Genomic DNA, 22,352 nt, shown 5'->3' on the forward strand with positions numbered 1-22,352 from the left:
GAGAAAAACAAAATCTCTTACCTCTGCCCTAGAAGGGCAATCCCTAAGTTTTAAACAGTGACCCCTAATTCTAGATTCTCCCACCAGAGGAAACATCCCTTCTACAGCAATATCCTGTCACGACCCTCCAAGATCTGTATATTCTAATCAAATCACCTCTTACTTTTGTAAACTCTAATGGATACAAAATCACAAAAACTCGAGATCTAAGATAACTGTTCCCCTGTTTGGTTCCCTAATGAGTGGTTATAGAAAATCATCTTAAATGCCTTCTGTGAATCTGTTCTCCATCTATGCTTGTTGATTTGTCCATTTTTTATAAGGTCCTCAACAATTATTGCATTACATTTGTCACAAGCTCCTCTTGTTTCTTGATTAATAATATTTCTAACACAGTAATGTCCAATTGTGAAGAAATTGTAATTACAGTCCCAACACTCAACCCCTACCCAATCTGGATGCATGCAGACAAATAGAGGGTGGCACGGCTCACATAGGCAGCTGCTCTAGCTGACAACAATGAACGAACACATAGTCCATTAACTCAGGAAAACTGGTATCTGGAAACTGTCATAGACCAAAGAGAGATACAAGTGAGGTAAATACCCCTGAGACAAGATGAAGAGAAAAAAGACAAGCTAGAGAGAGAGAAAAGAACAGTCACCGAGTGTTGAAAGAAGGGAACTGGATGGAGACATGTAGGGAACCGTACCAATGCCTCATTTGCAGGATATCAGGGCATGGAGTGGAAAATTGGTGAATTCAACAATCCACAGAAATTCAAGTTACAAAATCAGTGTCTGTATCATTAAAGATGGTCAGTGTCTCCTTAAGCATGACTATTGACCTTGATATCTGTCAGGAATTTTATCAAAAGAAAGTCTGACCAGAACGTTAAATCAGCTTTCTTGAAGATTCCAGGTCTCTCAGATTTTGCTAGTGGAGAAAATAAAAGATTTTTCACCTGAAAGCAAGATAAATTCCAACATGTTGATCAAAAGGCTCATGTGAAAGAATGTGGAGTAAACTGATTATGGGAACAGTCCCAAGGTTTCTAATTAGAAAGAAAGGAATTATAGTGGGGTACAATTTGACAGGCTTTGGGCTAAACACAAAAGGTCAGGATAGAGAGAATGGAAAGGCTGGAGAAAGCCAACAACAAGAAGCAAAAAGGGTGGGAACTGAAAGAGATTAGAAGCCCCAAAGGGAGTAGCAAAATCCGTGAGCGCGGAGCAGACTCAAGAAGAGCCATCAGAATTAGACAGGGTTGAAGATAGACTGGAAGTATAGGAAGAGTCAGGACAGAATGCAAGGCCAGGAACTGAGAGAGATTTGGACGTTCTACTGGGAGAATAAAACATGTGATATTTGATGTGGCCCAGGAATGGCCACTTGAACTAAACTGGGCAGAAGGCAGGTCAACATTATCAGAAAGGGTCAGGGCTGAACCCAAAGGAGAATAGCATAAGGGAAGATAAGAAAAGGCCAGGGAAGTTGACAAAAAGATAACAGAATAGAGCAAGAGATTTGGTTAATCGATACCTTTGTGGAAAATTTAAAGGCAGGCTCAATAAGTCCTTAGAGAACAAATGAAGATGGAGCCTCACTTAGTGAAATAGCCACAAGAAGTGTCATAGAAGCTGATAATACACCTGAGAGCATTAGTTTTCCTGGGAAAGTGGGACCGGTTGGCAAAAAAACCTATTCCTAACATAAAGGTAAAAGGGAAGAGACCAATCCCACAACAGCCTCCACAGGTAGACATTACCTGGGACACAATGGTGGAATAAAACCAGAGTTACTTTGTAGGAGTTCAAAGAAACAAAATCAAGTTTTAAATCACATCTAGTCCAATTTGTTTCATGTGATGACAAATAAGAGAGAGGTGTACAGCGGAAGTCCACACATGCTACAGGAGAGACAAATATCAGATTACCACCCCAACAACTCTTCCCATTCCAAGTTCATTCTAGTCTTGAGGAGATGTCCTTAAGACTGATACTGTGCAGGCAACATAATCTTCAAATTCTACACCTCACAGGTGCAGAAAACAAAACCTATTCTCCTGACCATGCTTTTCGCTCCCTCTACTACATTACTCATCATTCCCCCACATAACAGCTCTTCATCCATTTAGGCAGGCAGGACCTCATACCTGTTGGATAGAGGAAAGGATGAAGCTCCAAGAAAGAAATATTTAGATGTGCAGTTGCATTATCACAGCATAAAAGGCTATGGGCCAAGTGCTAGAAACTAGGATTAGAATATCATAGAATCCGCACAGTGTGTAAGCAGGCTAGTTGGCATCTCATGTCCACACTAATCCTCTGGCCTGCATCCCACCCAGACCCAGCCCCTACCCTGTCCCCATAACCCTGCATTCCCCATGGCTAATCCACCTAGTTTGCACATCCCTATGGGCAATTTAGTATGGCCAATCCACCCAACCTGTAGATGGTAGACTCCACGCACAGTTACCCGAGGATGGAATCCAACTTGGCTTCCTGGCACTGTGAGGCAGCAGTGCTAAGTACTGAGCCACCACACAGGGATAGATTCTAAGTGCTCCATTAATAATCTGAATCAGCCAAAAACTTGAATGTATTGCAAGTAATTGCATGTCTTTATTTAAAGGTGTTACTTTTACAATGTCAATCCTGTAAAATGCTGATTGGCCAAGATACCTTAGCTCCTGATTGACCTGGAAAACCAGGTGTACCAGGTGGTCCAGGAGAGCCCTAAATGGAAACAAAAAGCAAAGTTTTATACACATGCATCTGAACAAAATAATGAATACTTGATTTTAGGAAATAAATGTGTATATTAGAATTACAGTAGAGAAAACAACACTTTACTTACAGGTGCGCCATCTTTACCAGGACGGCCATCATGACCACGGGTACCCTTAAGAAAAAGTAACTTCATGTTCAGAGCATATTTTCTTTGGAAAGCATTAAGGATAAGATGACATTTAAATGTAATTACAGGAAATAATCAGGGAAAAATTCATAGAATTAAATCACAAATATTATCAAAATGAAAAATTGAGGTTCCTCAAAATGTTAAGTATTAATATTAAACTCCTGCTTCAGTTTTCAGACCATATTAATCCTAATTATTTATTATTATTATAATTATTACTTCCACAATGATATTGGACAACAGGATTCCTTTAATTTTCTAACGTAATGTATTGTCAGTGATGTTTAACCAGCCTATTGGAGTGTTTTCAGGAATTTACATGGGCTATGGATAAAGGGGAACTTGTAAATGGACTGTATTATGACTTCCAGGAGGCATTTGATAAGGTGCCACAGAGGTTATTGTGGAAAATAAATGTGTGTGTGTATGTGTCTGTGTGTGTCTGTGTGTGTGTGTGTGTGTGTGTGTGTTTGCGCGTACGTGCACGCACGCATGTGTGGGTGAGATAGGGGCATGAAGAAAAGGCTGTTTCATCAACAGCAAGCAGACAGTAGACATAGATTGGTTGTTTTAAGGTTGGCAGGATTTAATGAACAACGTGCTATTTACAACTATTTACAATTTACATTCAATGTCTTAACTGAAGGAACAGAAGGAATGGTTCCCAAATCTGCTGATGAATAAAAATAGGTGGAAAAGCAAATTGCAAAGGGGCCATAATGAGGATCCGGAAAGATGTACATAGATTAAGTGAGTAGGTAAAATCCTGGCAAATGGGGTTCAATGTGGGAAATATGAAATTGTCCATTTTGGCAGGAAGAATAATAAAGGAAACATATGTCTAAACTGTGGGAACTTCCCGAGATACAGAGGGGAATCAGTGTGTTCTCGTGCACAAGTCAGAAAAGGTAATTATGTCGGTGCAGCAAATAATTAGGAAAGTTAATAGAATCTTACTATATATTATGAGGGGAATTGAGTGCAAAATTATGACTCAATTATACAGGGCACTGGTGAGATGACATCTGGCATACTCCGTACAGTATTTGTCACCTTATTTAAGAAAGGAACTAAATGTGTTGAAAGTAGTTTAGAGAAAGTTTACCAGACAAGTATCTCAAATTAGCAGGTTGTCCTGCAAAGAAAAGTTGGAGAGGCTAGGTTTGCACCCGTTGGAGCTAACTTGATTGAAACATATAAGATCCTGAGTCTTGATGGGATGGATGTTAAGGCAAGGTGGTGAAAGATTATCAGGGATAGGCGAGAATGTGGATTTAAGGTTAAAATCAGATCAGCCATGATCTTTTTGAATGACCATGGGCTAGACTCGAAGCATTGAATGGTGTACCCCTACTCCTGGTTCATTTGTTCATAATATTGTCTAGAGCAAAATATTGATATCTGTTGGTAAACCCAATCTACTCAATTGGAATGGATGACTGTACTTACTGCTGCTCCGGGAGAGCCATTGCGCCCTCTCTCGCCAGGCAGACCACGAGGACCCTGGGATATATGATGAACAAAAACATCAATTTTACTGTATAAAATGACAAACCATTTCAACATCATTTGTTGCTTCAGAAACATACATTTGCAACTACAAAAATCAATACATCTGTACGTGCACAGTCAGCTGGTCACCCTGTGGATGAAATAGAAGGAACAACTTGAAGGTTGCCAAGTGAAAAGAATTGTCTATTTTATTTTTTAATGCTCCAAGGGTAACTGTAAAGAGTGATTCTCTAATTGGACATCTTTCTGAGGAACTGCACTCACAACTGCTTGGGAAGAGTTTAAGCATGTAGCACTGGTATTTTTGTATTTTTAAATTAATGACTAGGAGATCAAAACATCCACTTTTGAATCTGGACTCCTTCAAGCATTCCATCTCCAGGGACCATCCAATAAGGGAATTATTTTAATTAATAATGGAGTTATAACGGCTTTAACATAGTGGTTATTGCAAAACTTTGGAAGAATCAGTCTTGATTAACATTGACAACATTAGCTAATTCTGAAAATAAGACTAATTATGCAACATTAGCACTTATCATTTTCTACCTAATTAGGCAAATAAACCTTTGTTCTGGATGGGCTTGCTCAAATTGCTACATCTTTTTATTAAATACATATTTTTAGTCAATTTATTCAGACATGTTATGACATACATCTGGAGCAGATGGAACAAGGAATTTTGGTTCAGAGTTAGTAACACTACCAATGCACCACATGATCCTGGGAGCTGCAGTCAAACAGACATAGCATCGTTTATGCAACAAGGATCCACAAAATGCCTTAATTAATTAAGTAATGGTTCCATTACCCATTATCAGCTTCTGAAATACATTTTCACTATGTACACTAGTGAAATGGGCGATGCATGAAGGCTTGGTCTTTAACATTGTCTTTAATTTTTGACTAGGTAAACATGCAATGTTTGATTTAGGCTAATTTGATCATTTTAGTATCTGTTTAATCAGGACTGCATCCTCTACGTGTAAATGGTTGTGCAATGTATAATATTTGGTAGTAAAGTACTCCAACTTTAATGATTGGCATTGTATAGGTATACCCTGTATTCCCTAGTTGTAACAAAGGAAGGAAAGGATTCAAAGGTGCACAACACAAATATGTATTTCCAGCTTAGACATACCTATTGGTCTCTCTACATACAGACCAAGACCAACATAATCTCAGGGAAACCTGCCATTGGAGAGAGACTTCAGATGCTCACCGTTAAGAAAGGCCAAACCTGTGGCAATACTAAGACCTCATCTGCCCATCAGAACTTAATCATTTTGTAAAACTGTTTACCATTGGACCAGGTAAGCCATTGCTCCCAGGAGAACCAGCTTCACCCTGTTTAGAATTGGATAAAAAGCATTAGGGATAGTAGCAGTGACACCCAGCTCAGATTGTTTTGGTTACAACATTTTGAAAACAAACACATAAGATTCCAATTACCATTAATATTAAAATCTTACACCAAAATATTGGCAAATATACAGCTATAAATATTTATTAAGATTTAAAATAATACATATATTAAAAATATAAACAGACAATTAGATATTCACTTGCATTGCCATGCCTCCAGGACTATAGGCCTAAGATTCAGAAAATGGGATTTGTGTAGTCAGGTGTTTGTTGACTGGCATGGACACAATAAGATGAATGGTATCCTTGAGTGCTGTAAATATCCATGAACCTATCTACAATTACCTTAGCTCCCGGAAGACCAGGTTCACCTTTAGCACCATCATGTCCATTGAAACCCTATTAAAGATATGGATAAGACAAAGTAATGTGCTCACTTATGATTACTAGTGTTTTAAACTATTGTGAATAATTAGTTAATGTTAACATTCTCCTATAAAAAAGAAGGCAATTAAAAGACAAAGTAACACCAGGGGTTTCCAAACCATAGATCACCAACTCAGATAGAAGTCACAGGAGTTAAATTTGTGGTCATAAACTGTCCTCTCCCTTTTCCCTTTTCTGGTGACTGTTGGAAGGAAATGACTGAGGCCCTGCTTACATAGTTCTGGATCCACATGATCAAAACTGCCAGCAGCAAGGGAACCGTGAACGCAATGTTTAGTTTTCTTGTTTTAATTCACTCATGGGATTCGGGTGTTGCGGGCTGGGCCAGCATTTCTTGCCCATCTCTGGTTGCCCTTGAGAAGGAGGGGGTGATCTGCCTTAAACCACTGCAGCCCACATGCTGTAGGCAGACTCACAATGCCCTGAAGGAGGAATTCCAGGATTTTATCCCAATGACAATGAAGGAACGGGTGGTGAGTGGCTTGGAGGGGAACTCACAGATGGTGGCGTTCCCATGTATTTGGTGTTCTTGTCCTGCTAGATGGAAATGGTTGTGGAATTGAAAGATGCTTTTGAAGAAACTACGGTGAATTTGCGCAGTGCATCTTGTACATGGCACAGACTAACGCTAAGCATCAGTAGTGGAGTAAATGTTTGTGGATGTGGTGCCAGTCAAACCAACTGCTTTGTCCTGAATAGTGCTTCTTAAGTGCCTTTGCAGCTGCACTCAGGAAGGTGGGGAATATTCCATCACACTCTTGGCTTGTGCCTTGTAGATGGGCTTTGGGAGTCAGGAGCTGACTAACTTGCCACACATACCTAGCATCTGACTTACTCTTGTAATCTATGACTAGTTTGTTTCAATTTCTGGTCAATGGTAACCCCAGGATGTTGATAATGGGTGATGTAATTAGTATAACAGCATTGAATGTCAAGGAACAATGCTTAGATTGTCTCTTAATGGAAACTGCTATTGCCTGGCAATTGTGCGACATGAACATTACTTGTTACTTTCAGTCCAAACCTGAATATTGTCAAGGTTTTGCTGCATTTGGCTATGGATTGTACTCTTTAGCTTCAGAAAATGCTTCTGGTGGCAAGTTCATATGGACCAAGGATGTATGTGTTTCAACTTAGAGCAGCAAAAAACCAGCAGAGACCAACTGTGCCCAGAGTGAGGAAGAAACTCGAAGCCATCAAATTAAAGTACTAAAAAATAGAGACTCCTCTTTAATAAAAGGTGCATAGTTCCTTGAAAGTGGAGTTGCAGGTAGACAGGGTGGTGAAGAAGTCATTTGGCACCCTTGCCTTCATTGGTCAATGCATTGAGTATGAGTTGGGACATCATGTTGCGGTTGAACAAGTCATTCGTGAAACCTCTTCCGGAATACTGCATTCAGTTCTGGTTTCCCTATGACAGGAAAGATGTTTTACAATTTGAAAAGTTTCAGAAAAGATTATATGAGGATGTTGCCAGGGTTAGAGGGTTTGAGATATAGGGTGAGGGTGAATAGGTTGGGGCTTTTTTTCCCTAAAGTGTCAGAGGTTGAGAGGTGACCTTATAGAGGTTTATAAAATCAGGAATGCATGGACAGGGTGAATAGCCAAGGTCTTTTGCTAAGGGTAACAGGGTCTAAACCTAAAGGGCATAGTTTTAAGGTGAGAGGGGAAAGATTTACAAGGGACCTGAGGAGCAACATTTTCACGCAGAGGGTGGTCCATGTATGGAACGAGCTACCAGAGGAAGTGGCAGAGGCTGGTTCAAATACAACATTTAAAAAGCATCTGGATGGATACATGAATAGGTAGAATTTAGATAGATATGGGCTAAAGGCTGGAAAATGGGACTAGATCAGTTTAGTGGATGAGTGGACTGAAGAGTCTGCTTTCATTTTATATAACTCTATGGCTCTATAATAAATAAGTATTTCAAAGAAGAGTTGCACTGGACTCAAAATATTAACTCAAAATATTGTCTCAACAGATGCTGCCAGACTTGCTGAGTTCTCAAGTATTCTGTGTTTATTTCAAATTTCCAGCATCCACAGTAGTTTGCTTTTAATTATTACTGGAGGCTCTACTTCGCAGATACTGACAAATGGGCCAAAATCAGAGGAGGTGAGAAGGGGAGAAATGAGTTCGGGCAAGGTCACAAAGAGAACCTGATGAGTATTTATTGGGGGTACCAGGGCACCAGAGTGCAGACTGTTGAGTGTATGGGGGAAGAGGTTTGAGAAAAGGGGTGATTGAGTAAGTGAATGAGTGTGTGTATGTGTGGATATGCTGGAGGGGTGTTGGAAAAAGGGGCATGACTGATTGACTGTTGTCATTTGTACTGAGATACAGTGAAAAGTGTTGCTTTGTGTGCTCTCCAGGCAAATTGTACCATACAAAGTGCATCAGGGTAGCAGAGCACAGTGCAGAATACAGTGTTACAGCCACACAGAAAGTGCAGAGAGACATGGATCAGAATTAACATTTGAGAGGTCCGCTCAAAAGTCTGATAACAGTGGGGAAGTAGCAGTTCTTGAATTTGTTCTTGAATCAAGAACAAGAAACATTCACAACATTTTTGCAACAATGGACAGGGAGGTAAAGAAGCTTCATGGAGTTTTCTGTCACCAGGGAAAAAAAATCCATAATAAGTTTGTAAACATTATTATTATTTTCTCCAAAGTGCTTTAAAACAAACTTTCATATTTATACAATGCATTATAATGTGTCAAACTATATGTGAATTTTGATAATTATATACTCAATGTTACCAAGTCGGTTAATTATTTTTAGCTGGATTCATATTAATTTCCAGATGCTAAAATGGGGTCACATTGGAAAATATTCTGAGAATACTGAACTGGACAAAAATCGACACTTACTCTGTGACCTTTCATTCCAGGCATACCATGCCTACCAGGTTGGCCACCAGAACCCTATGAGGAAGTAAATAGCATTAAGTCTTCAAGTAAAGGCACTTTTCCATTGATAGTGTACTATGGATGACAACACAGCCAGCAACCCACAATAACTGTCCATAATTGATTCTGTGCTCCTGACAACTTTTTTCCCCAGATCCTACTAATGGAGATTTGTATCATAGTAATCATATGCCTCCTATTGGTCAGGAGAGTGATCTTCATAGTTCCCACACCTTTGCAAAGCCTCTCACGAGACCATTAGATTGACACAGTTGCCGACTTGATATGTGCATTGATTGTAGAATGTCTGGAAATGCAAGTTACATGCTGCCCCGTATAGTTTATTTTGTCCGTCGACAATATATTTACATGATTTAGCTAATGATGGAACATTGAATATAGATTAACAAATACATCAGTTAGAGCTTAAATATTAGTGCGTACATTTATCCATCCACAATATATGGCAACCTTTACTCAGTGGTCAATGAGACAGATAAATTGTCTGAATTTCAACATTTCCACCCAGTGGAACGATATTGGAATCTGGCTCGTACCCATTCTGTCTTTCAGTGAGTGAAGGCAATGCAAACATATTATCTGGTGTGAGCTCTTCATCTTCCTGAAGACAGGATGGACACAAATTAGCTCTCAATTGCTTTTGTTTAAATTTCTACTCACCGTTTGCTTCTGAGACCAATCAAAGGGTTTCAATCCTGTTCACATCATTCACATAATAAGAATTATTATGATGCAAAAGTGAACTGTTTAGGATTCAAGTGGCTCCATAATGCTGTGACTGGTGATTGTTTAGCAGTTTTGGTATGGTGGTCTTGTAGTTATGGTACTGGATTAGGAACTTAGAAATCACGAGTTGAAATCTTATTATAAGAGGTTAGAAACTGAATTCAACAAGTTCTGGCCATCAGATCTATCCTACACTATGAAATTATGGATAATAAATTGGCTTAGGAAGTCATTAAACACTTGTACTTACAATATTTAAGAAGTTGAGAATTGAAAAGAGCTCCCAGCAAACTCAGCCCAATCATTCTTCAACTAATTCACTGAATAACATTTGGGAGCTGGTGCTGAAGTAGAGACAGGTGCTGCAAAAACTAGTTACATAGCAACCTGACACAACAGCAGATTTGTACACTCAGTCAACATCCCAAAAAAGAATGTGTGTTGTTCCATTAACAGGAATAACCTACCATGGCACATACACAAAGGTTTTGGTCAAGGGAGTTCTTAACATTGATATCATCTATTCTCTCATTTTTCATATCAACAAGTCCAAAGGAGCATGACTAATACATTCTGCCTTTCCTCAGTTGATCACAACTCCTCCACAAAAGAACTTCAAGTACAGACTTGAAGAAATAACTCAGGATATTTTCAGTGTGGACCACAATTTGTGTCTCATTGTACAACTTACTGATTGAGTTGATAGATCCCTTACAAAAACATAATTGCCAGACTGTGTCTGTATCATGTTAACTGATGTGAGGACATTACCTACAGGGCTTCAGAGCCTAAGGGTTACGTTAGATTTTGCTATCTACAATTGTGTTAGCAGAATTGTTTGAAGTGACTACAGCCCTGCCTTTGAGATGACCAATTCTCTTCTTCAATATCAAGAATCTGTCATTATGCAGTGCAATATTACTATTGTTCTAAATGGGAAAGACTAAGAACATATCTGGCAGCCTAAACTGGACATCCTGAGGCATTATCATCGTGAATAGCAGAATCATATATTATTGTGACCTGCCATCACATCTCTCATTCCTTGATAACCATCAAATTTGGAAAGCAACACCAGATCATAGTTCTATGGGGAGATGTGACCTGTTAGTGGATTGATCTGTGGACCTTTAACCGGCATTGTGCAGTTTGAGCTAGTATTGTAGAAGGACATGTCAGGCTGGCAACATTATCTTTGAATGCCAAGAAATGTCAACCTAAAGGCAGAATTAAGCAATCCTTTAACTAACAGATTAAAGCAAAAGTTCTGTAGTCCCTCTACATCTTGTCGAGGTGGATGTAGTTTGAAACCCTTTTAAACACAATGATGAGTTTCTAAATTTGTCTAATACCTATCTGACCTAAAAGAAATAACACAGCCAGTCTTCTGCTCACTCCATATTTATAAGGTCCGCTGCTATGTTTATTGAAATTCTATAACAGTATGGAAGTGATTGCTCAACAGCAGATGCAGACATTATCTTTATTTTCGACTTAAACTTTACTTACCGGAAGACCGGGTATTCCACGTTCACCAATTCTTCCTGGTTTGCCAGGTTCACCCTAACAATGAACATTTTTAAATCAGTAGCTCCTAATGCATATAATATGAAGACAACAGTGAAATGACGTGATAGCAATGTAAAAAAAAACTGCTCAATTCCCCATGTTTAATCGGATCCTCAAAAAAGTCCATGCCCTTCCCCACCATGTTTGCAAACTGCTTTTCCCCATCGAAGTTCTTGAGTGTATTGTCACTCCACCACTAACCCTTCCATCCCAAATCCCAATTCCATTTTAGATGGAACTTTATGCTCGAATCCCCCAATCAGATTCCAATCCCAGCTAAGGTGATTAATGTCACAAATTATATCCTACGCAACTGTGACATGGATAAACTATGCCTCTTCACCCTTCTCCTTTTATTATGACACAGAGACAGACAGCTGAACCAAAAAAAATTTCTATCTCTGCAGTCGCAACACGGTAAAATTAAACCAAGGACCCCCAACTAGCCACTCCAATGGTTCCTAAGCAGGCTTTTGAATAACCAATCTTAGTGAATGTGAAGACTTGGTAAATAATTCATCTGTATATGTTGGTTTTGTATCTCAAACAAAAGACTTAATTACTTATTAAATACACAAAACTTTAGCAGAGAGAAAAAAATAAACAAGACAGTGAGTTGATTAATGTCTGTGCTTTAAGACTGAAGCATTGTTTTCAGCCCCATTCACACAAAAGACAGATAGACAAACAAACACCGTTAAGGGAGTAAGAAAAAGAAAGTAGCAAAATTGGCCAGATGACTTAAAAAGCTTTCAAGATGCATCATTTCATGGCATAAATGTGGACTCCTTGGTTGCTTTTCTGGGACATTGATTAGGACCACCTTCTTGGATCCCCCAGGCAAAGGTAGCAATATTTCTAACTCAGCGTTCTATTCTTTGGTTTTCCAGAAGCTGGTGTATCAAATCAGCATCATCTCACAGAAAACATAGTTCAAAGAAAAGCTTCATTTCTGGTTCCACCCTGATAGACTGATCGTCTCTTCGCGAGGTCTCTATTACCATTCACCAACTGCTGCCTGCTTGGACAAAGTATCACTTCCTGACTTGCAGGAATCAATCCCCAGGTACTGATGTCATTAATAGCCAACTTCTGCTGTCTATGTTAATACTGTTCCCAGGTCACTGTGTCTGTTAGAACCTTTTAATCAAGGCTTAGCCTGCAATTAACTTCTAGGCCTGGTGTCATAAATAAAGCTTTCTCGGTTCGTTCTTTACCTCTCAGCACAGGCTGACCCAGCTAACAACTGAAAATTGATAATAGGATAAAAATAATGAGAAATCAGTGTGAGTTTTAACACACTCAACTGCAACTTTTGACATGGTTAATCTCACCATCCTCTTCCAATTCCATGCTACAATCATCCAGCTGTGTAGACTTTTTATTTTATTCACACATGGGATGTGGACATCGCTGGTTGCCGTTTATTACCTGCCCCTCATTGCCTTTCAGAAGGTGGTGGTAAGCTGCCTTCTTGAACCACTGCAGGCCACATGTTGTGGGTTGCCCCACAATGCCATTAGGAAGGAAATTCCAGGATTTTGAACCAGCAACAACGAAGGAACAGTGATATATTTCCAATTCAGGATGGCGAATGGTTTGGAAGGGAATTTGAATGTGGTGGTGTTCCTATGTATCTGCTGCCCTTTTCCTTCCGGATAGAATCGGATGTGGGTTTGGAAGGTACTGTCTAAGGACCTTTGGTGAAGTTCTGCAGTGCATCTTGTAGACAGTACGCACTGCTGCTACTGAGTGTCAGCGGTGGAGACACCAATTAAGTGGGCTGATTTGACCTGGATGGTGTCAAGCTTCTTGAGTGTTGTTGGAGCCGCCCTGCTTTTAGGGAAGGCCCAGCAATGGCCTGGTAACATCCTGAATGACTTGTGAATCAACAGGCCTTCCTGTAAAGAAGCTGCATGAGTCACTTGAGAGCCCACCAGCTGGCAGTTAAGAACCCCAACGCCTCAATATTATTTCACCAAATGGTACAAACTGTTCTAGAAAGAGTTCTGAAAAGAACGATTGGGCTGTTCCTAACCTAGAGCCTGTGTAAAGTTGATGGAAATCCTATTACAATCCACTGATAACTTACCCATATGTAAGTAGCAATAGAAGTAAGGATCAATTGCATCAATCATGTCATGTTTAGAATTTGATATTTTAAAATTTAATGAAGATTTCAATAAATCTTATGGCTACAGTTTATAGTCATTGATCAAGTTTCATTTTTATTACATGGATTCGCAAAATATTTTTAATGAAAATCTTAGGAACAATGTTGCACAATTTTATCAGTTTTTCCATGAAAATGAAAGAATATTTTTGGTCATTTTCATTAATGCTTACTCTTGCTGGTAACAAAACTGTGGCTTCATTTCCTACACAATTCATCAAACTGTTATGTTAGATGTGAGCGAAACATGATATCACACAGTGGTAAACTTGACTGCAATTATCACCATATATTGACTAAATAACTGTAGATATCTTCCTGTACATATGTTTGTGAATGCTCAACAAAGCAAGAACACAAAACAAACTGAAATGGGTAAGTTAATTTACCAGTATCTCAACTTGACTAGCTATGCTGCTTTGAGTTCAGGTCTGGTTCATTCAGAAGAAATTAAAGTTGCTAAAGTGCATTAAAAATGTTTGGTGAATACTAGGACAGAAATTACTTACATCTTTTCCAGGTGGCCCAGGTGGACCCACTCTGCCAGGCGGACCTGCTGAACCCTGTAATGGAAAGATGTCATTAATGCTTTTATCGAGGTCAATCAGCATATTTTTAATCCACGCTCATAAATCTGTGTGCTAGGACTGTGTCTTTCCATTTCATTTTTTTAAAACCTGGAGACTAAACCGAGAAACAGTTGTTCAAAAAAACGTCTTTGAAAGAATGGTTACAGTTTTGAAAGCAAGTATCCTGATTTCCATTCCAGGGATCATGTAAATAATTGTTTGAACAAACAGTAATTGCAGAGTTGCAGACGGATTGGAACTGAGAGAGTACTGAAGCAGCTTTTGTTGGCAACAAGTTGATTGGTCTTTGGACTAGTGACATAGATAACACAGATCTTTTTGCCTGTCAACAACCATGTGATTGGTTCTCAGGTAGTGAACAGTTTAGAGCTGGGAAGAAGTTCAGAGAGAGAGAGACGGTTTCAGATCTTCTCCAGCTCAGGAGTGGCGTCCTTGTTCTCTGCAGTCAAAACTCATTCTAAACCTATCAAAAGCCAGTTAACTTACCTGCAACAGTCATTATATGTCATGACCTTGAACTGATAAGTCAGAGACTTTTCATAAGTGAACGAACCACTTTGTGTCTCTCATCAACCAGTGGAGACAGATCATTGAAGCAAAGTGCTACCCAGCAGAAAAGCCATAAAGATAATCTCAACAACAGAATCTGGAAACAAAGTCTACTGAAGTGTCTTTGCAGTGTTTCCACTTTGTCCATAATCTATTTTTACCCTCTATGTTTGCCTGTCTGTGTGTGCAAGGGAAAGTATATAAAGAGATTGGAGTTTTAATTAGTAGTATTATATGCTGACGGTTTAACTCTGTTAGGTGTAGCTAGAGTCTAATTATTTGTAACAAATACTAGTTCTTCTTCAAGTACAGAAACCTGGTCTGTGCTTTCTATCAACCTTGGTTTGAATACCAGGTGAATTGGGAAACTTTGCGTACTTTTAAAAATCTTTAACTTTTGTAATGATTCTGGGAATAGCATGATTTTATTTCCAGTATTTTGCCCCTGTGAGTCATAGCATATGTTATCAAAGGTAGTCCATGCTACAAATTATGTTTAAAAACTGTTGGAGGTAATGGTGTTCCAAGCAGGATGGTGCTTATTATGGGTGATTGGTGTGACCCACACCTTTGCACTAGCGACAAAAATCTCAGTGTGAACAGAATGTGAAAAAAATCATTCTCATGAGCTATTACATTTGTATTAAATATTGAGTGAAAATTTGGATTTAAAAGCAGTAAAATATAAGTAATTTATTTGAACATGACTTGGTGGTACTCATTAGTGATGTAACAGAAGTTCATATTCTGTGGAGTAACATTTTTGCACTTAGACAATATTTTGTTCAAAGATGAATATAACAATAGAAAACATAAAAGTGTTCAATTATTATTATTATTATGTGGATCCTTGATAGTTATAGAGTCGTAGAGATATACAGAATGGAAACAGACCCTTCAGTCCAACTCTTTCACACCGACCAGATATCCCAAACCAATCTAGTCCCATTTGCAAGCATTTGGCCTCTATTTCTGTAAACCATTCCTATTCATGTACTCATCCAGATGCCTTTTAAATGTTATAATTTTACCACATCCTCTGACAGCTCATTCCATACACATACCACCCTCTGGGTAAAAGAGTTGCCTCTCCGGTCCCTTTTAAATCTTTCCCCTCTCATCTTAAACATATGCCCTCTAGTTTTGGACTCTCCCTACCCTGGAAAAGAGATCTCAGTTATTCACCCTATCCATGTCCCTCATGATTTTATAAACCACTATTAAGTCACCCCTCAGCCTCTGACTCTCCAGGGAAAATAGCCCTAGGCTTTTCAGCCTTTCCCAATAGTTCAAACCCTCCAACCCTGCCAACATCCTTGTAAATCTTTTTTGAACCCTTTTAAGTTTCACAACATCTTTTGTATAGCAGGGAGACCAGAAATGAACACAGTATTTCAAAAGTGGCCCAACCAATGTCCTGTACGGCAGCAACATGACATCCCAACTTGTATACTCAATGCATTGGCCAATTAAGGCAAACGACCAAATGCCTCCTTCACTATCCTATCTATCTGTGACTCCACTTTCAAGGAACTCTGAACCTGCATCCCAAGGTCTCTTTGTTCAGTAACACTTCCCAGGACCTGATTATTAAGTGTATAAGTCCTGTCCTGGTTTGCCTTACCAAAATGCAGCACCTCACATTATCTAAATTAAACCCCATCTGCCACTCCTTGGCCCATTTGCCCATTTGATCAAGCTCCCATTGTACTCTGAGGTAACTTTGTTCACTGTCCACTACACCTCCAATTTTGGTGTCATCTGCAAACTTACTTACCATTCTTCCTATATTCACTTCCAAATCATGTACGTAAATGAAAAATGCTGTGGACCCAGCACCAGTGCTCATGGTACACCATTGGTAACAGGCGTCCAGTCTGAAAAAGAACCCTCCACCACCACCCTCTGTCTCCTACCTTAAACCAATTTTGTATCCAAATGGCTAGGTCTCCCCTGATTCCATGTGATCTAACCTTGCTCACCAGTCTACCATGAAGAACCTTGTCGAATCTCTTGCTGAAGTCCACATAGACAATGTCCATCTCTCTGCCTTCATCAATCTTCTCTGTCATTTCTTCAAAAATCTCAATCAAGTTAGTGAGACACGATTTCCCAGACATAAAGCAATGTTGGCTATCCCTAATCAGTCCTTGCCTTTCTGAATACATCTAAATCTTGTCCCTCAGAATATCCTCCAACAACTTACCCACCAGTGATGTCAGGCTCACAGATCTGCTCTTCCCTTGTTTTTCCTTACCACCTTTCTCAAATAATGGCATCACGTTAGCCAACCTCCAATCTTCCGGCACCTTATCAGTGGCTATCAATGGTACAAATATCTCAGCATGGGTCCCAGCAATCTCCTTCCTAGCTTCCCACAAAGTTCTGGGGTACATCTGATCAGGTCCTAATAGGACTGATTTGATAAAATGGTGATGACATGGTTGGATTCTCACCTCCTGGGGCACCGTATTAGGAAATTAGAGTCATAAAATTCCATCCGTTTTAAGTTAATAGAAAATCGCAGGAAAGGCATCTGTGATATCTCAATATTCTTACTGGAGTTGACAGACCAATTGAAAGTGCAATTTTGTATAATCAGTCCTTATGTGCACAATTGAAAAGTATTCATTTTTATTATACTCATTTACTGGATATTTTTCTAACGTTTGTAAAAGTTAATTTTCCTGCCAACTTGAAGATCATCAGATATGATCTTGTTACTTATACTGCCACAATTGCAATATTGAAATATCACTCAAATTAGAACTGCAAAAGTGAAGGATCAGTCTGGTTTCACTTCTATTTTCAGCATATGTTAATCACTTGGACTTGGGGGTATAGTATATTGACTTGGAATTTGCTGCTAATGAACAAGAGGTTTTGGCAAATGGTGAGAAGGATTAACTACAAAAGCTTCAGGAAGATATTTGTTAATTAATGGTAGCAGCAGACAGATGGTAGACACAAGTTAACATTTTGGTGAGAGTTACCACGGACTGTCTCCTCTGAAGAATGCAGCAACATGTTGCCAGGGCCAATGACAAGAGATGGACCCAGGAAAGCATTTTGCAAGGGGGAACCAATGATATAATTAAAGATGTAGCCACCTCCAAATACCTGCAGGTTCTTTCAGAGTGATGGCTGGCAGACAGACATGCAGCCTTCATAGTGCCATCGCTTTTGGTTACCATTGCTGAGGCTGCAGCTATGGTGAAAGGGCTTTGTAATATCATTGGTCTCCTGCACAAACACATCAATCACATATCGATGAATGGTGAAAAAAAAAGCTTGGGTTCTTTATTGATGGAAATCAGACTATATATATTGTTACAGGACAACAAAACATGCACATGCTATCCGACATTGCCTTGCATCACTTCCTGTGGTGATGTTGTTTGTTAACTATGTACATATTCAGTGATATGCCAAGAAGAACACTGCATGCTAAATTCCTGCATAGTCATAGAGTCACATAGGATTAAAATTGGATCAGTTAGGACTATATTCACTGGAATTCAGAAAATTGAGAGGGTGAGAATTCCATAGAAACCTATAAAATTCTAACAGAGTAAATGCATGAAGTATGTTCCCAATGACCAGAAAGTACAGAACCAGGATCACAGTCTAAGGATGCAGGGTATGTCATTAAGGGCTGAAATGAGGACAAATGTCTTCATCCAGAGAATGATGAGCCTGTGGAAGTCTCTGCCACAGAAAACAGTTGAGTCCAAAACATTGAATGTTTTCAAGAAGGAATAGATATAGTTCTGAGGCTAAAGGGATCAAAGGTTGTGGGGCAAAAGCAGAAAGAGGGTACTGAGTAGGATGATAAGCCATGATCATATTGAATGGTAGAGCAAGCTCAAAGGCCAAATGACCTATTCCTGTTCCTATTTTCCATGCACTTTATTAGGCAGGTTGATGGTACACAAACACTTCCATGTTTGCTCAACTTAAGTTATAAAGCCCACACAACTTACGAACAAGGAGCAGGTGTAGGTTATTTAACTGATCAAGCCTGCTCTGCCAGTTAATAAGATCATGGCTTGTTTAATTTTCAAATCCACATTCCCACTTATCCCCCAATAAATTTTCACCTCAACCTTAAAATATTCAAGGGTTTTGCTTCCATCACTTTTTCAGGAACCCAGGAAGAGGGTTCCAAAGACTCAGACCCTCTCTGAGAATAATAGTGCTTCTTCACCACTGTAACTGGTCGACCCCTTATTTTTAAATTTTAGAATTCCTAGTTCGAGACTTTCCCATAAGAGAAATCATCCTCTTTACATCCACCCTGTCATGGTACCTCAGGAACTTATTTTGTTTTACAATCAAGTCACCACTTATTCCTCTAAATTCCAACAAGACATACACCTAATCTGTCCGATCTTTTGTCATAGGGCAACCCACTTATTTCAAGCATTATTCTGGTAAATGTTCTCTGAACTGCTTCCAATGCCTTTGCACCATTTTTTGTGAAATAAGCAGACCAATACTGTACACAGTACTATAGATACAGTCTCACCAATGCCCTGTATAACTGAAATATAACTTTACAGTTCAATTCCCTGTACAACAAATGATAACATTCTATTAGCTTTCCCGGTTGTTTGCCAGATCTGTGTACCGACTCATTATGATTCAGTCCTGGGACACCTAGATCTTTCTGCATCGCAAAGCTCTGCAATCCTTCTCCACAATGTGTGTCATTTTCACATATTCCCACATTAGACTCCATTTGTCAAATCTTTGCCTACTTACTTAATCGCTCTGTACCTTTTTGCAGCATCCTTATATCTTCACAACTTACTTTCCCACCTATCTTTGCACCAACAACCATTTTGGCAATCATATCTTCAATCTGTTTATCCAAGTCATTTGTATACAAGGAAAACAGTGAGCTGCCAGCACTGATCCCTGTATCATACCACAGTCAAGATTCTTAACCTGGCACCAATTGATAAAAATTATGTCACTATTTACAAGCGTCAGCCTATTACCACTGGGATAAACAAGCCTATCACCTTGAGGCATGCCTGACAGGTCAACCGGCATGTACAGGCAGCTTACCATCTCTGGACAGAGGTATTATGTCCAACAATCAGACAATCAGTGCCCACTCGAGGGACCAGACAGTGCCCACTGAGCAAGTTACATCTCTGTCCTTGATTCTAATTCCTCTTTACCTTCCCTCACGCCCCTCTCTCTGCAACACAATAAACATCCCCGCTACAACATCACTTACCTTAGTCCTCCATTACCCATGTTCCTAGGATTTTGAGGGCCATTCTTCTGCCATCATCCACAGCCTTCTCGATGGCACTGTTAAATGCAAGAGCTGCTGGGCTCTGATTGGCTGGGTGGAACTTGCACCCTTGAGATCTTGGTGGCTCTCCGGCTGGCTGATGAGACTCCAGATGCCTCAACATCAAATTTCACTTTAACAATACCAAGTCTACTAATTATACATCTTAGCTAAGATACTCACTCTGGAGCCTGGTAGTCCAGTCTCACCTATTGCACCTGGGTAACCTTGGGGGCCCTAGGAGCGAATAAAATGTAAAACTATTACAAAAACATAAAAGATCAATGACTTTTCTGATTAAAATATTTGTCCAATGTCATTTACTTCACGTTTTATAGTGCAGCTAAATGATTGTAACTATTTCTTCGAATAATTAGATACACACCCAAAAGCAAATACAACTTGGAACATGAATTATATTTTAGACAATGAAGAAAAATTTTGATTTGACAGCATCATCTGAAAGTTGCTTTTGTAAAAATCATTGTCAATATATTTTCAAGCACCAGAACTATCACTGCATATCACATTCTCCATTAAATTGAAAGGGTTTTTGCAAAACATTCAAAGATAAGAAAATTTGTAATGATCATGCACAGTAAGGAATAATTTTTTGCTGCAGACAAAAGATATGGATACATTTTCTTCTTCACATGGCTGATAATATTTGCAAAGTTTATCATTGTTAAACTTTTATTAAATGAAACAATTGTGTTTTTTAAGGAGTTTTTGTCAAAAATTAAGTGTGGTTGGAATGTGAAATTTGCTATGGCAAGTAGTAGTTGAGGTGAATAACATAAATGCCTTCAAGAAGAGGCTTGATAATTAAGTGAGAGAGAAAGGAATACAAGGACATTTTCATAGGTTTGGTGAAGAGAAATCAGACGAGGCATTTTTGGAGCACTGACATATTTTGAGTTGAATGCCAGTTTCTCTGTTGTAAATATTTTCTGTTGACTTTATAGTTTATCATTACCTATAATCTATTGCTTTTATTGTGTGTATTATTTGTGATCATACATTACAACAACCATTTTTAATGTTTAATAAATCACAAAGAATGTATTCATACTTTCCAGAAAGTGAAACATGTGAGCAGCAAGTTGTGGTACTTAGTAACACTGTGAACAGAGAGGACAAACTTGGTCTGATTCGGCCAATTGTTGCCAAAAGTCTGGAATTTCTATCAAAAATCTATAAATTGGTGATCTAGTATTTATGGTATTGATCACCTTTTGCATTTGCCAAGCATAAAGTAAGCTACACAGCTCTGACTTATAAATGGAACTTCAAAATAGTAATAAGTCTATTCTAGTGCAGCTATTAAAAGTGAAAGCATATGCAACTAATTTCAAAGTTTCTGAATTTCTTTTCATTTTAAGCACCAATTCCAAATCTGAACAAGATCTTCAAATACTGATGAATATTGAGAAATTAAGTTTTAGTCTTTCTTCCCCATCTCTTTACTGCTGTTAACAATTTGGACACAAGAAAAACCATTTAAAATAGTTAAAGGAATTTATTCTCTATTTTGCACTTTACTTCCTGCTGGTTAAATGAGCATGTTTTGGGAATATTTGGACAATGACTTATTAGTAGTTTGACAATATCCTTAATTCTATCCACTTAATCCACTGAAACATTCCTTTTTAATTATTGTGATTTTTACCTTACAGAGAAAACATGCAAACGTGAAAAGAGAAACAGGTAATAAATGTAAACATATACTTACACGTTGTCCAATTGGGCCAGGTGGTCCACGAGGTCCTGGAGGGCACTAAAATATTACAGAATTATAAATTGAGGTTATATTAAATTTAAAGCTAAATAGTTTTGTTGATTGTTCTTATTCGTGCATAATCTAGGTATGTAAGCATCAAAGCAGGATCATGATACCTGAACGGGAGGTATGGCTAGATGAGGACTATAATATCCATCTTTGCCACTCCATCCGCCTCCATAACTAGGACCGCCCTACAAAAATAGAACAAAAAATTGAATGGTTCCTGGATCGTAAACTTCAAACTTTATTTAGCATTTGTGAACAAAAGTAAATAAAACTATAAAATTAGATACAATTAAATGTTTCATTAATGGGTGAATTATATTATCAAAATTCTTTCTACAAATATTTGTTTCTTCGTTCAGCAAGAGAGAAGAATGCTAAGAGAACACTGTCATGTTGACACTGTTTGTGTATTTTGATGTGCCGTATATGATTTTAGCTAAATGAAGATAAGAGCTCTTTTGAAGCA

General features: G+C 38.7%; 1 protein-coding gene across 1 annotated transcript in view; it reads right to left on the bottom strand.

Annotated features, from left to right (window-relative positions):
• LOC109933362 (collagen alpha-1(II) chain-like) overlaps positions 1–22,352 on the bottom strand; it is a 161,142-nt gene that overhangs the window by 76,846 nt on the left and 61,944 nt on the right. The window contains exons 4-14 of the mRNA XM_048598746.1: positions 21,994–22,071; positions 21,830–21,874; positions 20,281–20,334; positions 14,160–14,213; positions 11,418–11,471; positions 9,123–9,176; positions 6,145–6,198; positions 5,737–5,781; positions 4,372–4,425; positions 2,860–2,904; positions 2,685–2,738 (exon numbers count right to left, since the gene is read on the bottom strand). Of these exons, the coding sequence (XP_048454703.1) occupies positions 2,685–2,738; positions 2,860–2,904; positions 4,372–4,425; positions 5,737–5,781; positions 6,145–6,198; positions 9,123–9,176; positions 11,418–11,471; positions 14,160–14,213; positions 20,281–20,334; positions 21,830–21,874; positions 21,994–22,071 (591 nt within the window). The remainder of the gene's footprint in view (positions 1–2,684; positions 2,739–2,859; positions 2,905–4,371; positions 4,426–5,736; positions 5,782–6,144; positions 6,199–9,122; positions 9,177–11,417; positions 11,472–14,159; positions 14,214–20,280; positions 20,335–21,829; positions 21,875–21,993; positions 22,072–22,352) is intronic.

This window comes from Rhincodon typus, chromosome 7, assembly GCF_021869965.1.
Source record: "Rhincodon typus isolate 14 chromosome 7, sRhiTyp1.1, whole genome shotgun sequence".
Lineage (NCBI taxonomy): Eukaryota > Metazoa > Chordata > Chondrichthyes > Orectolobiformes > Rhincodontidae > Rhincodon > Rhincodon typus.